We start from the raw sequence: 17,447 nt of genomic DNA, 5'->3' as shown, positions 1-17,447 counted from the left end.
TTACAGGTTTCAGCAGAAATTCAAGAAGCTGCTGAAGACAAATGGAATGCAAGAACGCAATTGTCTTCAGCAACTTGCCAGAGGTGCCAGAAAGTATCTTATTTCTTTTACCATTCCCCAACACGGTTCAGATACCCATCAATACAGGACAGACACAGAAGCTAAAATACTTGGCTGTGGTGTGACACTAGATCAATGTTTGTTGAAGAACTGGGCTGAGAAGCAGTGAGCTGTGCAAACATGGCCACAGTAAATACAGAGTGAATGTACCTGAAATTGTGATGCAGCTCCAGATTTGGTGAAGAAGAAACTCCCTGGTTCATGGTTCCAATAATATACGGACTGAAAAGAGAAAAGTAGAAGGTTTTTTGAGGGAGAATCCATTCAGATATTCAGAGAATATTCTTTCTTCTTAATTGCACCAGGCCAATTTAAAAAGAGTCTCTGGATATATTGTAGTCTTAGATTTAAAATATTTCTGAAGTGCTCTTTTTTAATGTTTATTCTTGTATGATTTCCCTCTTTGCACGTTTGTAGTTTACTAGTACTCATCTGTAATAAAGAAATAAATGAGGCAATGCTGTCCTCATGTACCGCATAATTTTGCAGTAGGCTTAGAGTTTTAATTTCAGAAGCCAGTGAACCTCATGAGTAAGACATAGCATGCAGTGACTTTATGAAGGGAAGACCCTGTGATGGCACTTTTACAGCAGAAATAGCCAATGTTATAGGCTAGTAAAAGTTCCAGAAAACATTATTTTTATTCTTTCTTGGCAATAAAGGACAGTCAGCAAACTTCATACTTCTGCACCGCTACAGGAAAACTGTAGGAAATGCAAGTCTGCCAGATATACAGCTGCTTCTGCATGGCATGGTCCGTGGGTTCACACATATCTCAAATTCCACTATTATAAACTGCATTTCTTTTTCCACTCCCATAAGCTGCCCTCATGGTACTAATGAGCTCATGTGATCTGACAGGGAAAAAGGCATAAGACCTTAATTTGATCAAGCGTTTTAGTACATTCTTAAATTCTGTGGTACATTTACATCTCACTGACATGCATGGGAGTCATACAAATAAAGTGAAGCAGACACCTAAGTATTTGGCTGAAGAGGGCCGAAATTATTCAAGCACATAAGGGCTTTGCTGACAGCCTATGGGAGTCTGAGTTTCCACTGGGACATTTTAATTTGCGAAATAGCAAACAGCTCTAATGTTTTTACTTCCAAAAGGTATGTGAAAGGGGAGAGAAAGAGTTATTACCCACCATTTATTATATTTACAGTTGAGGAAACCATTGAAGATGTCACTTAGTGAACTGATGTGGTGGAGGTTGTCAAGAATTATGACCACAGGGAGGTCAGCACCATTGTTGTCAGCACTGCATTGCTCAGCTAGGTTTGCTAGGTATTGTCGCAAATCCTTCAGCAGAATTAACAAAAAAAAAACAGAAAAGATGAACTCAGTTAGACCATAGATGTAATTTCAGTGGAAAAGATTTTCAGAAAGATAAAGAAGCTGTGACGGAGTTTCCCCACACTGGGTCATTCAGCTGGATCAGCACATGCAGAAAGACCTGCTTCTTAGATGGAGCAACACTGAAGCCACATGCTAGGAAAAACAAAGGCACTAAACAAAGCAAATGACTGAAGCATACACATCCCTTAGAAATCTGCTGATAAAACATCTTATCTCCAGTAGAAAATAGGTTGCCATAAAATATGTCATTTCCAATGGGCTGAGATACTCATATTGACTGTTGGGCCTCCATTTTTATGAATGCCACATTTATATACCAAAAACCCCCCACCAAATTATCACACAGTTTAGGCATATTGAACTGCTCCCTCAGATATCTCCTTTCATCACCCTCACTGAAAATCTATTTGACCTTTTGGGGATACTGTATCACACCTCATAATAAAGTTTGTTGTGTAAATCCTTTTTTTTCTGTCAGCTGTTTGGCTGCCATTTAGTTCTGGAGTAAAAGAGAGCTTTCTATAATCAAAAGATTTCATATTTTCCTCAATATTTTGTTGCCCTTGAGAGTCTGAGCTAGTCAAGTTTTACAGCTGTATCCCTACAGGTATCTAATTTTGTCAGTGCTGGGAATGCTCAGTATTACGGACAACGTTTCTATTACTGTTTTCTTCCTGGATCGGGGACAGCAGACTCTTTTTTTCTGTAATGGGAACATGCAAGCTTTTTTATTTCAAGAAAGGTTTTTGTTTGGCTTTCTATGATTAGGTGTCTCTAGGGGAACATCATGGGTTTCTTCCATGGAATAGCACCATCTGTATTATTCAAATACACTTGGCATTTGACAATGCTGTTTTTTTCTTTTTTGCTACAAACTCAAAAGTTCTGCATAAATCTTAATATAAACAAAGTAAAAGCCCCCCTCCCCCCCAACAACAGCAACAACAACAACAACAAACCCCCCAAACAAAACCACATACAACAAACAATTTACCAGAAATCCAGAAGCTTGCTTTTTTGTGGGACAATTTTCACTATAAATGTGTATGGTATAACAATAAAACATAAACACATCCCCTGCCAAAGTAAATGGCATCACAAATCCACTGTATAAAGACAGTGAAAAGCGGTGTGTTTCCTGGAATGGTCCTCTCACCCCTTTGGGATCTGCATGTTCTTCCTTCATATATTATATTAACATTCATTACGTTCTGTGCAAATCAGAAAGCTATGGGCAAAACCTTTCATTTTCTTTTCCCTGGGTACCAAGTTAGGAGTATACCCAATTTAGGAGAGCAAGTGAATAGTATTATCTGTGGCTAGCACAGTAGTCATGCTAGAAGCTTGATAATCTGAGCTATGTAAATCACTGTGAACGTGACATGATGCATGAGGCAATTTTAGGACGGTCAGCTTCCTGACCAATGTGCGCCAGAAACCGTGGCAGCAGTTGTATTTATCCAGTGCTGATTAAGAAGCTGAACACAAGACAGTAATTCAAAATCCCTATTCTGAAACCTTTGCTAACAATAAGCTTCTATTATCACTATAAAAAAAAGCAAGTCAGACTGCTGTTACTATATATCCAACCTTTCTGATGAAGGAATTACGGACATTCTAAGAATTGAATTTACATAGGAAGTTGACTCTGCATCTATCCTTAAGGTGGGTTTCTTCAAGTGGAGGCAAACATCAGGCTTCCTTTACAGTGCTTCAGTGGTTTGTTTAGAGCAGAAAGACCTGGTCTCTGTTCCTCATTGGGTCTGGACACTGAATTCATGTAGGAAAAAATGCTAACTGAGCAACAAAACAGTATGCCAATTAATAGGATCTGATCTGCATCATCACTATGAATTGGGCAATAGGTTGGCTTTTCAACTGTAACTTACCTTGCTTGACTTGTGATCTACATTAAAAGTTGCAATGGCATCCTCAGTTTTTTTTCTCCCAGATTTAGTTATAATATATTCAGCCAGCCTGTTAGCTAAATAGGTCTTTCCTGTGCCACTGGGTCCCGACAGAATAATTCTGCGATGCTCTGTCAGCAAATTAAAGTACCGCTGAGTAATTGGCTTAGGAATCAATGTGTCAAACACAAAACTGTCCAAACTGTTTTCTTCCACTCCTGAGAACAAAAGAAAAGAAAAATGGCTTGTCATCATTCTTGCTAAGGTAGGTATAGGTTTGGCCCAACACCTGATGGCATCAGTGCTACGCTCAAAGCAAGGTAAGATACTTCTGCCTAAATCAAATTCCTATCTAGGGCTTCATTACTGTGGAAATGCTTATAACCTTCCCCAGGGCCAAAAAATTAAACAGTAGGATGAGATGGGTGGGAGAGATGAAATCAAAGTAAATGTGAAGAGAAGGCTCAGTGAGGCAAAGATGGATGTTTCAGATGCTACAGGAAACCATGAAAAAAAAGGTCAAAGTGACAGCCACAAGGGTTACTGGTTGTCACATCAATGTATGTAAAGTTCTTCTGAAGACCCCTCCACCCCTCCAATAGCAAATCCCTGCAGCTTTTGAAACACATTGCATTTTTCTTGCAGAACTGGGTAAGGCATAATTATTTCTCATCATAATCTCTGTTTTGGGGTTGGGTTTTTTGCCACTATTCAGAAATTTCTACTTTGCTGTGATTTGGCAGTCAGGCAGAGAATGACAGAGATGTTCGTAGATTTGTCTCAAAATGCCTGACTGCGTTAGGTATTGTACAGTGTCATGCAGAGTTTATGTGGTAAATGAGTCCTTGAACTGGAGACAAGGTACAGAAAGGTCAGGTGCAAAAAAACCCAAAAAACCAAGAAGGGATATGGGACTGCAGCGAAGAACTCCACAGTATCTGCAAAAATATTCTTGGGGTTTTACCTTTCAGGTTCACAGTGATGACGTTATTTTCTCCAACCAGATATCCACAAGGCAGCAGTTCAGGCAGTTCCAGGCTATGGGCTCTAATTACATCTCCTATACAATAGCTAGCAATGCAGTCAGAGCTTAAACCCAGGCTAGTAGTTGGATCCACTCGGAAAATATATTCCTGAAATTATATGAAAACATAATACATAAAAATAGTTATTGAATAAATGAAGTTTGGAAAATATATTGGTACAGGTGAAGTCACTTCACAAGGAGATTCTTGCAGTCACATTCAATAGAAAACTTCCCACAAACATGAAAAAGAGAACAGGAACATTAAGAATAAAGTCTAATAGTGGTGTTAGCTGTTTGTCAAACAAAAAACAAAAACTTGGCAAGACAACCCAAAGAATACAGAAATTTTCATAAGAGAAAAAGAAAACTAAATTAACACTTGAGCTAAGTTTTCAGTGTCTTACCTTAAAGAGACGTCTGATTACACCATCTAAAACATCCCATTTGGTTTTTCCACTGACTCCAATTGATCCTATCAGATATGCATGTGATTTTTGATCCTGCAAAGAGAAATTTTTGGAAACTGGCCTAAAAGTGGCAGTAATAAATTTTCTATAAAGATTCCTAACTTTCCCAATGAAGAAAAATTATATTATTTAGAATGTGACGTTACACCTTTGTTAATAATCTCTGTGCCAGAAAGAGGTATAGACAATATTACTTTCATACCTCTTTATAAGGAAAGACAGTATCTTATTCTACTCTTGGATCGTATCTGTGTATTTATAAAGAGCTGAATATAAATCAAAGTCACACGGTATTTATAATTTTTTGTAACACAGAACATGGAAACACGACAATGCAATTCAAAATTGATTACCTCAGCAGCATATTCCTAGTTGCACCCTAAGGGGTCCTAGGCATAGATCTAATTTATAATGACTTTTAAATGGAGATAACAAGTCCCAGAACATCCTACTTCTAATTAAACTGAGAATTGGTAGTGTCTGAGCCACCACAAAGGCAGAAGGAGGCCATATGACATTAGTCTATGGAGAGTGCCTAACCATATTGAGTATGGATGACAGAGAAGAGAGCTGCTATCTTTAGGATATTTCCCTTCAGTTCCTGGCTGAAAATACTGAAACAAGTTGAGCTACTGTATGCAAGATTTGCCTGAGCTATAATTCTGCATCTAGACCTTTGGGTAGTGAACTTACCTTGGCTCGACTATAGCCTTTGTTTATAGTGACTAAAATTTTCACACTGTGACCTTCTTTGTGGAGTGCTCCATCAGTGACATCATCCAACAAAATATCTACAATAAAAGAAGGGAAGGAAAGTGATCAACCTGACAAATCACATCAGTTATCTTCACAACATCAGTTTGATATTTGTTCAAAGGATTTTTTGGTTAAAAAGAAAGGTTGCCACCACAACAATCATTTTAATCTGTACTTATTCCTAATCCACATTTTCTGTTGGAGATGAAAAAGAAGTTACAATTTATCAATTTTTGAAGCAATATTAGGAGCTTTAATCATGTAGAAATGAATAGGGAATTCATAAATAAAGAAATTCTTGCATTACAGTCTTGCTTTTGCTTTCCTTCTTGGAACTTGTTCAAAATTATCATATGTCCACAAAGTATGTTGTTTAAAACTTAAATTACATTTATATCTTTGAGCACTCATTGTGCCCTTTAGAATGTTGTACAGAAAAAAACCAAGAAATACTTGCACTGATATGTTTGCCGCTAAGTAAAATAACATTTAATTTCTCTTTCCAGCTGATGTCTTTACCTTCTGTACGGATAGCATGGATAGACTCTTTTTTACCCCCACAACACAGGCTTACAAATACTATCCATTGGAAGACCACTTTGCAGCCCTCCAGAGTATGGAACTCTGCATGCAGCCGTTATTCTAAGAAAAGATTTCATTTTTCTTGGAGGTAGAGTGGTTCCGATCTGCTCTGTGCCTCTTTTCTGACCTCTTCTCTAACTCCAAAAATGAGAAAGCAGGAGGATGTGTTTCTCACTGAAAGCCAAGCCAGCAGCTTTATTGTGAGGGATAAAACTACTGTATTATTCTAGAAGTTGTCTCAGATATTTTACTGTTAGACTTTTAAACTAACTATCAAATTAGGAGGGATTATGGATTTGCATTTTCTTCACTGTAATCCACTACTCTAAGTCCTGCTTGTTCTTATCGTGGTGATTGAAGAAAAGCATCGACTTCATGTCATAGCCTGCACAAGGTCAGATTTCACCCAAATTAAATGAGGTGCCAGTAAGATTCAGTCACTTGCTCAAAGCAAAACCAAAGAAGACTTACGAATGTGACTTCAATGAATGTATTAAAAAATAAGTCCTCATGTAAAATCTTTAACTTATACCCAGATCTAGAAAGCAGATTCTGCTATTGTTTGTTTGATTTTTTAATTGATTAAATGAAAAAGCATTTTTGTTGTGAGCTTAAACAAATCCATGCTTGTTTTGTTCCAGGCAGACAGATTTTCTGTGCCACCCACACTGAATGTTTCACTTCACTTGTCTTGTGTTTTGGTATATTTGACAAACCTTAAGAGTTTCCACAGTGTCATAGTTTGTCTGAGGGCAATTTACAAAATAACTGATCCCCCTGTGAAATTTTTCAATCTCTAAATGACCCTCATGTAGCCTTTTAAATACATTCTTCTGTAAGTCTCTAAGAATGAGGAACCACTCTGTGGCTAGAAAAAAAATTCTGCTTTCTAAGAGCTTTCCCCCTCACTGACACAAAGGTCTAAGAAGATGCCCAATGGCATCTAATTTCATGGTGGTGCTAATTGCTCTAATTACCTCCTGCCAGGCCTACTCTATGGTGGCTCTAGCTCACTTCTTGTCTGAGCTCCGGCACTCTTTTCAAACAGAGTCTTCTACAAACAGAGTCTCGTCCTGGTCCTTGTTTGCTGCTCTTTACTCCAGTGACTGAAATATGGGTGCCTGTGACCACCAAGTCCCTTCCCAGTTTGCGACTCACACCTGTCTGGAGGAGATGGTCATACCCTTAGGAAGCAGCAATGGATAGCTTTGGTCATTTCCAGATGACCATGGTCATTTGGAGATACTGGTCTCCCAGGAACTGCTGCAGCATTTTTTAATATGATGAGCCAAAGCCTTTGTTACCTCTCTCAGCTTAGTCCCCACCATGATTAATCTCTCCATATCTCAGGGACTTTTGTTCAATAGTAATCCAGCTGCTGCAAAATTCCCACAAGACTTGGTAGGAAGCTGTCACCCTTCCAAGTTCTCTGGCATGGCAACAAAATGATACTCACGGTGATCAAAAAGGCTGGATTCATAATCAAATGAAATCCTCCACTCCTCATTAGGCACCCTTATTTCTTTAATTCCTTATAACCAAAAGTAATTACTTTGCATGCTAGAAAAATATTTAGAACCAATAACACAGAAAATTATATAAAATTATATTATGTTTATTCCTGTATATAGACAGAGTTAGTGCCAAGCAACAAAGTGCTAATAGCTGCTGCTCATGAAAGAGATTCTACAATTACCATTTTGAAAAAAAATCTGTTCTGGTTTTTATTTTTTTTTTATGTGTGTGTGCATGTGTGAGCAGGAACCACAGTTAAACATTTTTTCCCTGTTTTTGCAACACTTCATTGTATACTGAGGAGCAGCTCAGGCTCATCCATTCTAAAAGTTAAAAAACATAGGCTGGAATGTAAATAGAAAATATACCAATTTTCATATAAAATTTGATATTAACCAGAAGAGATATCCAAATATCCGTGTAATCAATGACTGGCAAGATAATATGACTCACTGCCAATCCAAATTATAGTCAGGCAGTTTGGCTTGATCCCAGCTGTACTCTTGCCTAGACTCTTTCTACAATTATTAGCCACACTTTTATTGCTTCCAGACACTGCATTATTCTTTCTGTGGAGTCTACGCTAATGAGTGCTGCTTTGCTTCTGCTTTGCTCCTGGTTCTACTGTTAGAGACAGCACTTCTGTTTCTTGGGTACATTATCAAAACAAGCGTAGAAGGCTTATTATCATAAACTCTATGGTATGGAAAATAATCAAATGTTGATGTTCACGACATGGACCAAAGTTCTGCTTACTTTCTCTCATTCACAGAAGACAATGAGAGTGTTCAATAAACCAGGAGGGTTTTGACTACTGTGAGAAAAGGTGATTTGGTCCAAGAGGATAACTAGCTATATCACATTAAAAATTACTTTTTGCCCCAGCTGCAAATATGAAATGAAGTTAAGGGAGCTAACTGAATGACAAAAGATTTGTAAACAAAAAAGAAAGCTTCATGTACTATGCTCGTATTTGTCCCATAGGAACAAAGGAATATATCTATACAGGTGCCATGTATATTGCCCTTTTCAAATAAATTGTAAACTAGATGACCAAAGAGCAGTTAGATAACCAACTAGGTAGTATCATAGCTAGGAACTAAGGAAACATAATGAACTATCTGTTACTATTATTCAGAAACTTCTAAAAGCTAAATTTTCAGCAGTGACTGCCAGCATTCTTCCTCATCTGCATAAGTGAATGTATATCTGATCTTTACCTGAGTGACATGAGACATTTTAATTTTCACGCATGCCTCATATATGGCCCATTAAGAGGGTGAAAATCATAAATCCTTACTAATTGCTGAGGAATGCATGTGCCCAAAATCTGCTTACCTGATGTAACAGATTCTGTGATGTTTAAATTGTTCAGAGAAAGTCCTAGTGACTGCCGTGATGAAGATGATGATGTGCTGCTTGAAGACTCTGATGACGGACGGGCAGGCTTTCCAGTATTTCCAGTCTCTGCCTTTAAACGATCATTTTCAGCTTTCAGTATCTCAATTTCATTCTGTGCTCAAAAGAAATCAACATAAAAGCACGGGAGGTTATTCTTTCAGAAAACCACTGGGATTGGCTATTCTGGTGCTTGCTGTTTCCCTGCGGAAGCTTACTGGTTTCCCACTTTGATAGCAGTATGTAGCACTATATGTCAGAAGTATAAGCCAGTTAATGAAAACTGGATTGCCTTCACTTTTGAAATGAAGGGGAAACCACCCTATAATCTTGTTTCAAGACAGTGCCTAAACAACACATGCTTCAAGCTTCTGCGTTTATTGTACAGCTGACCATAATACAAGTATGGTGAGAATTTTCCCAGCTATCCCCAGTTTTATAAGCTACTTTTTGTTGTCAGATATCTTAGGTAACAGTCACTTAAGAAAGTTATTCTTAAAATCTTAGACATGTCGAAGTTTCTAAAGTCACAGAAAATTATTACTGCCATTGAGTGTAAGATTTAAGCAGTAACTTCACAGAGGAGAAATGAAATTAAAAACGGACAATTAGAAATTGATAGTTTAACAGTTTCATAACCCTTCTTGCTATCAGATAAGACTTTTTGATCATTCAAACATGGGATTGTTCACGTAACGGCCAGCAAACCCTCTTTGATGAAAACATACAATGACAGATGAATCAGAACAACTAGGAATTTTTTTTAGCTAAATCCTCTGTGGTGCCAAGTGATTATTGAACTTACAATAATAAAATGAAAACGAGCCTGAGAACAGCCTGGTACCAGCTAAATCTAGCTTTCAGTCGCTTCCCGAAGCACAGTACAAAGCAACTGCTTATTCTTGCAGACGGTTTTGCACATCAAATTTAATTCCACATTCACCAACACTCTGCTAAAAGTCCTATTCTTTTATGAAGTCTGTTGAGCTACATTATACAAGTAAAAACATAAGGGATAGCATAACAAAAAAACTTTGCAACAGCTATAAAAAGATTAGATCATGTAGGCAAAGGTGAGGAAGTGGTGGAAGGGAAGGGACAAACTAGCAAAATAGTGACAGAAGGCAATAGATAAATGCACCAGTTTAGCCTGGTGTTCAAATCAGGAATTATGGTGAAATGAGTCATGCAATCTCCCATCTACTCTGCAACTTACACTGATTAATTACATGACTCTTCTTTCAGCTGAGTTTTAGATTTTTAGGGTGCTTTGAATACACACAGTATTCATATATCATTCCCACCAATCCTACTTTTCCCCCTTACCAATCCTCAGCAATTTTCCAAAATGTCACAGAGTTTGGCAACTCCAAGGTGGCTGCCTGTCCTTTTGGGAAAACTTCAGAAGAAGTGGTGATTACCAGCAACAGCATCTGAATGAGTTGCCTCTCCCCAGCTTTGGTGAAAGTCAAACTTTGGAGGCCTGTGACCACAGCAGACTCCTCTCTCTGGGGAGTTCACCCCATTTAGGCACTCATATCACAGTGTAAAGCTGTAATCAGCTGATAAACCTTCACATCCTGTTCTCCACCATTGCAATTAACCGTATTCTATCCCTTACAGTTCCTAAAAACCTTTTAGTGGCTCCAGAACAAATGCTTTACTTCCGTCTGGACAATTGAAACCCATATTTATGGACCAGTTCTTAATTATTTTTCCCCCTGATTGAAGTTCAACCAAATATCCCACAGCAATGTTGTCACCTAGTGGTGTGAGCATCTGGGGGGATGGTGGGTACCACAACTGTTTAAAGGTGTGGCTGAGACTGCTAGAGGCATGGTATAAACAAAGAGGTCTAGAAGAGACAGCCAGCACACTAAATCTGGTAGTTATGAAAACAGTTGCTTTGGATATCTATACAAACGTGCCTACTGGTGCACCTCACCTAAGCCCCCAGCACAGAGCAGTTCAGCCGACAAGCCACAGGGCCAGATTCAGCTGAGTAAATGTGGGTTTCCAGTGTCATTGTAAAACACAGTTTTCCATGGGTAGGATGCTAAGCTTACAAGTCCTGTGCAGATGCAAATACCTGAGGCTGGTTCAAATGCTAATAAGTGCCTATGCTCAAACAACTCAATTTCACCCTCTATACCTCTCTTAGGATGATTTTAGGGTAACTCTCTAGGCCCCGCTACTGGATGACTAAAACTCAATTGACTACAAGAGGATTTTATCGCTTACCTAGACATCTAAATGTAGCTGTCTTAGTCTCAACCTGAATCCCCACATCATGGCCTTGATTCTGTTTCCCAAATACGGTTTTATAGTTCCTTCAGAGATGTCCTAGGTATCTCACCTGTCATTCCAGAAGGGCCCAGACCTATTGAAGGACCTGTCACACTGTGTGGATGTTGTAGATACTTTTGGGCACCCAGCATGGTATTAGATACTTGTATGTGGGCAACAGAGCTGAGTCCCATGAAGCTCTGTGCTCCACTGAAGAACACTGCCATTCTTTCTGCATCCTTTCAGCCTCATTAAAGGGAAAGTCTTCTGATGAAAGACATGTTCAGGAAGGATTTGGAGTAGTGTCACAAAATTATGTAGTGAAATTTTAGTGATGTTGGATACAATAATTCAGTTCAATTTTACATTCTTTGCTTCAGCAAGCCATGACTGGGTTAGGAATCAGAAATGATGAGAGAGTATGCACACATCACACACACCGCACACACCCCCCCCGCCCCGCCATGGCCCAAGGATTTAAAGCTCTGTAGAAATCACTTCTTGATCTGCTTGTCTGTCATGTTGCTTTCTCCAGTCATAGGGTTTAGATAACAAATATCCTTTGGGCAGGGATTATGTCTCCTTCCATATCTCTTAAACACATTTTACTTATTAATATAAATGCTAAGAGTATAATTATTATAAGGTGAACACTTATCATACCCATCCTCTGGAAGGACTGTCAATCTCGCAATTTACTTTGTAGCAACATTTTTTTTTGGTACCTGAAACAAAGTACTGGGAAAGGAAATACACCAGGCATACTCTTGGTGTGCACCCCCTGTCATCGCTTAAGCTACTGCACTGACCTGCATGCGGTTCATGGCTTCCCGAATCTGATCCAGATGGTGTGCAGAGCTGAGGGCTTCAAGACGAATGTCCGTTAATTTTAGCTCTTTCTCCCTCAGCTCGCTCTTTAGCTGAAGAATAATTTCAGCCTCTGCCTCTGTGCACTCACAGATCCTAAAGAGGAGCAGGAAATAGGCAGGAGATTAAAGGAAGGTTCTCCCCCCTAAAGCAGTGTCATTACTAAATATCAAAGTACAGAAAATGCTTGCTGCTGGTGAAACCTATGAGTGAAGAAAGAATCTTATCAAAGAAACATGAAAAGGCTCAAACTGCAAATTAAAAAAAGGAACAAAGCGCTCTCCAGATGAAATTATCAGCTTGCTTTATACCTTTCCAGTTTAGTTAGATAGTTCACTATGGTGAAATAAAGTTGTTAAAAACTTTTCAGAAACCTTTTTTTTTGCCTGTTCACCCATTGGTTTTAATTTGATTTTATATCTGCATCGTTTCTGTGGTGCAAAGGTTATGATTTTCCTAAGAAGCAATAGTCAGAACTGAAGTATGCTGATTAAACTATACCACTGATTTATTATCTGTTAGGCATCAACAGTTTTCTCTGTTTTGAACAGTACACAAAGAAACAGTCCTTGTCTTCATGATCTAGAAGATTTAGATCTGTAATCGTTTTGATTTGTGATAGTTGACCTTTTGCCTACAGGCTTTCATTTGCTAATGTATGGTATCTGAAATCATGCTGGTTGCTTTTTTTTTTTTTCCTTAAAGACTGTATTATAAGTAATCACCATGTGATTATTTTTCATTAGCATTAATTTTAAGGGAAGAAACCATTATACTGTGAGAAAAGATCATGACAACTGTCCAGTTCTCATGTCAGACTGCTTTGCCTCTCTGTGTCATCGTCAGACCTAGACCTGTTACATAACAGAACCAGTAGAAAATAAAACACTGAATTTTGGCTACGTTGTTACACTAAGCAATATTTTCAGTCAATTCACTAAATGTTATTTGTTCTTCATTACTGTCACTATAAACAGTTAATATTTGCAGAACAATTTAAATACGAAAAATATTTCATAATAATAAGTATTATTATTGTGATTATTACTACTAATATACAAACAAGGAACAGAGGTCAACTTTTAATTGCCAGAATGCATGCAAATGCATTTTGGGAAAGAAGATGCAGCACTCTCCAGGTCAGCACTTGGGTATGCAACTCCATGCCCCACACTCAATTTTACCGGGATCTATGCTTGTAGACCACGTGACCGTTTTGCCTTTTCTTTGGTGCCCAGACTAGAGATGACCTGCATACACACGTATTAGACAGATGCAATTGGAAGAAAGTAAAGGTAATGGTTTAGAACATGAGACTCAGGTCAAGGAAATATATAAAGAAAGTGTAAGCAAAGGGAAGATGAAGTTGTTCATGGCAAATAAAAAAGATATGGCAAATAGAAGAAGGAAAATTATGAATATCATTCACAACATGCACAAATATTTCAAATGTGAGTAAAAATGAATAAAGGCATATACTAGGAATTTTTCCCAAATATTATGACACAGTTCTTGGTTTGATGTGCCCATACCTATGCTAACCAAATAAGAAATTAAATTTTATTTACATGCATATTTTATCTCACACAAAAACTTGGACAACTGGGAAGTCATGTATCTATTTGTTGGCTATTTTCTTTTTGGCTTTTTTTGCAGTACATCTTGAGAAGGGACGGACAAAAAGACCTTAGCAAGCCAGCTTTAAAGACAATAAAAATGAAGCAGAAAGCAGGGCTACAGCTCTGGAAGAAGCAGGAAAAAGCTGTCTAGACTGGCAAGATAAGCAGAATAGAAGCAGAAAGTATGAATTGAATTTTCTTTTACAGATTCCAGAGCTCTTCAATACTCAGCTCCTACAACTGTAAAATTACATAAGAAGATGAGACTTCATCAAAAGGAAGAAAAACTAAAAGATAAATTAGTGTTCCTGAGAACTCACAGAAAGAAGCTCAGAAGCCTGATCAGACTTCAGACAAAGATTCAACATTGTTAGAAAGAAGGAGTTTTACTTTTTCTTTCTTGTTACAATCTCAGCATTTTTAAATCAATAGGCTGCTTTGGGGAGAAGGAGTAAGTCAGTCATGATCTTTGAACAGAGGCTGCTGACAATTATGAAAAGTCTTGAAGGTGACAGAAGTTTAAATTATGCAATGGAAAAGCGAGACTTCCAAAGAAAGTAACATCATTAGTATAACCGACAAAGAAATCAATCTAAATAAATATATTTTATGTGATCTCTCTGTGGAAGGGAAGAAATCTATGTTATCCTGTGTAGAAAGGTCACAATAATAAAAAATTATGAACAATAATAAAAAATATTATGATCGGAAAGACCGGTGTTTAAATATATTATGGAGGAAGAACCAGAAGGCTGTGAACTGGACAGAATTTAGGAAGTTAAGACTCAGAGACCAAATAGCCTTGGGAGAGCTTTGGGTGAATGACTAGTTATGCCGTTTTACCCTTGATAAATTCTGGGAGCATCAGTACATCTAGAGAGCAAGTCAAAGAGACAGAGAAAAAAACGGGGTTGGCAGAAAGGAAACAGGATAAGGTTATGAAAGCAGATCTGTGAATCACGATTAAATAATTTTGTAGAATAAAAGTATTTTGTTTATGTTCAGGCACTTTCTATAAAGGCTTTTAATAGTAATTTTTAAATTTATAACAAATCAGACTCAAGGGACCCAAACATGTAGAAATCCTCCTCAGAACACACAAATATGCCTGAAACCATAAAAATGTGAGCTTCCTATAAAAAACCACAACAAAACTAGAGATCTAGAGTTATTCCTCACTAGTCTGTAAGGAATATGAGGAAAGAAAAACATTTATTGTTGAGGGTTTTCTTTTGTGGGAATATTTGCTGTCAAACTCCTAAATCTAGTCTATAAAAGTCATTAGAGTCTATAAAAAGTTAATCGTAAAAGGCACTAGACTAACACAGGCAAATTCTATTCTAAAGCTCAGTAATCAGTCATGAGACTAGAATTCCCCATGTGCTTTAAGGAAGAGTAGTTGTGACCTTATTATTCTCAACTAGGACAAGGAAAGTAAGGCTGGCATTAGCAGTATGCATCTGTTGGTTCAAAGAGGTTTATTTCCCCAAATTGGAAAAAGCCATGAGTTTAGCAGAATGAAAAAAAAATAGATAGAAGAATATGAGAATATGAAGCACCTGAGAACTCCATAAGAAGAATATATCAGACATCCAAAAAATAATGAAGAAATGGGACAGCTTTTGACTGATGACTTGTTTTCGGTCCCAAAACCTTGATGATGATTTCAATAAGAAATAAAAGTAAAATCCCACAAAAAAATCCAAGCTGATAGAAGAGAGGGAATAGGTTAAAAATTATATAAATTAGTATCTACAAAGTAGATAAAGTAATAATAGAAGGTATGAGTAACTTGTAAAATTACATAGCTACCTGGAAAATGACATTTTTAGTATGTCATGAAGAAAGGAAACTGTAGTATTTGGCCTTTACTAAGTGGATACGATAAAGTTGTTAATGGTGTAGGGAGAGCACAACATAAGCTTCTGGATATGCATTTGGAAAGAAGTTTGTACTGCTAGATGATTTTGGGTAAAGGCTGTGAGACAAGGAGAGAATAACCTAAGAAAGAGCTGTTGGACAAGTAGTGTGTAAGTGGGGTGAAGCTCACGAGAAATCTGGCAAATGGATGGAGCACAAGATTAAAAGATCATGGCTGCTGGCAATGGTTTCTGAACTGCAAATGGCCACACTTGAGGAGGTCTGTTTCACAGTCCATCCCATTTGGGAAGAAAGGTTTGCCAAGAGAGAGACTTACGCAGATGCTGACTGTGATGGTTTCATTGATGTTGCCCCACACTCTCCTGAGCTGTGGGGCAATTTGGGTGATGAAGGAAGAGAGGAGTCTGTCAGCTCTTCTATGTCCGAATGTGAGGAAGGAGGCTTGGTGGACTTCTTCTTTCCAAAGGCCTGTTTGAAAGAGCTTCTTAGCTGGAAAACAAACATAGAGCAAGATTATTTTCCTTGTCACAGTAATTTCTGAGCAGCTCATGTTTTGAAGAGTTAGTTTGCAGATGCCATCCTAGCCACTGCCTGAGGTCAGTATACAGAAGCAAGGTATTAACATATGCAACACAGTATCTCTAAAAACATGATACAGTGCTTTGTTTTGACTTTATTAATCCAGCGCAGCGCAAACGTAATGCTATGGAAAAAGTGCAGGACCGAGTGGTACAGCTATGGGGGAGGGGTGCTCATTTAAAACCATTAAGCCCCAGTGGAATCCCATTTCCATGGCATTCCCTTCAAGGGCTGGCTTTAAATAACCACTTTGCATCTAAGTACAGGCAGAACCTGCTGCTATTAAATGCTGAAATCAAAAGACAAGTCCAATTTACTGGGTTTGCCAATTTACTTTCCCCATTAAAAATTTGAATGGCCAAACCATGCAGATGCTATGGTTTGGATCACAAGTGAGAGGATTTAAGCTGGGACATGAGGCTTGCTTTGTTGTATTGCTGAGAAGAATGTTAGCTGAAAGGTATATATTCTTTGCTGCAGTTTCCTTTAGAGTAGTAAGATCTCTGGATGGACAAGCATTGCCTTTTCCTCTAGAAGCTCTTATCCAGTATTGAAAAGGGACAGAATAGCCAAAGAGCCATTTATTTCAGGAGCCGAGATGACAACAGTTTGGTTTGCAGTGAATTTTAACTAGCCCATTTGTTGATACCTTTGTCTAAATACAGAAGTTGTTCATCTTAGGAAAAATGTGGCTTTTTTTTGGTTTTATTTTCAGAAAGTTGTTCTGATTAAAATTGTATAGAACTCAATGACAAACTGGTTCCTCTATAAAAATGAGGTATTAAAACACATTATTTTCATTATATAATTGGAGAGTGGGGAGTGTGACCACTGATCAGAGAAACAGCATTTAAGTCCTTTCCAGCTCATGATATCTAATGAGAAAGAAATGGATTTTGGCTACACTCCCCTTTCTGTAGTCTAAACTTTGAGATTAAAATGAATAGAGACAAACTGAGAAGACATACAGGATAATCTGTTTTTAGAAGGTATAAAAGCCTACTGCCAAAATAAATAGCAATCATGCCAAGATAGGGTTCTTTATAGATGCATGCCAAATTTTCCATGGTTTATATTCAC

The 17,447-nt window shown here is 37.9% G+C and overlaps 1 protein-coding gene across 2 annotated transcripts in view; it reads right to left on the bottom strand.

Annotated features, from left to right (window-relative positions):
- NAV3 (neuron navigator 3) overlaps positions 1–17,447 on the bottom strand; it is a 273,197-nt gene that overhangs the window by 6,368 nt on the left and 249,382 nt on the right. Inside the window, exons 26-35 of one of the 2 annotated variants that reach the window (XM_009646282.2) lie at positions 16,105–16,277; positions 13,473–13,538; positions 12,231–12,384; positions 9,076–9,250; positions 5,578–5,675; positions 4,822–4,917; positions 4,355–4,523; positions 3,373–3,608; positions 1,272–1,426; positions 271–342 (exon numbers count right to left, since the gene is read on the bottom strand). In XM_009646282.2, coding sequence (XP_009644577.1) covers positions 271–342; positions 1,272–1,426; positions 3,373–3,608; positions 4,355–4,523; positions 4,822–4,917; positions 5,578–5,675; positions 9,076–9,250; positions 12,231–12,384; positions 13,473–13,538; positions 16,105–16,277 — 1,394 coding nt within the window. The remainder of the gene's footprint in view (positions 1–270; positions 343–1,271; positions 1,427–3,372; positions 3,609–4,354; positions 4,524–4,821; positions 4,918–5,577; positions 5,676–9,075; positions 9,251–12,230; positions 12,385–13,472; positions 13,539–16,104; positions 16,278–17,447) is intronic. The other variant, XM_009646283.2, reaches the window with a different exon arrangement.

Source organism: Egretta garzetta, unplaced genomic scaffold, assembly GCF_000687185.1.
Source record: "Egretta garzetta isolate BGI_Z169 unplaced genomic scaffold, ASM68718v1 scaffold68, whole genome shotgun sequence".
Classification (NCBI taxonomy): Eukaryota; Metazoa; Chordata; class Aves; order Pelecaniformes; family Ardeidae; genus Egretta; species Egretta garzetta.
This window is presented reverse-complemented; position numbering and strand designations above follow the sequence as displayed.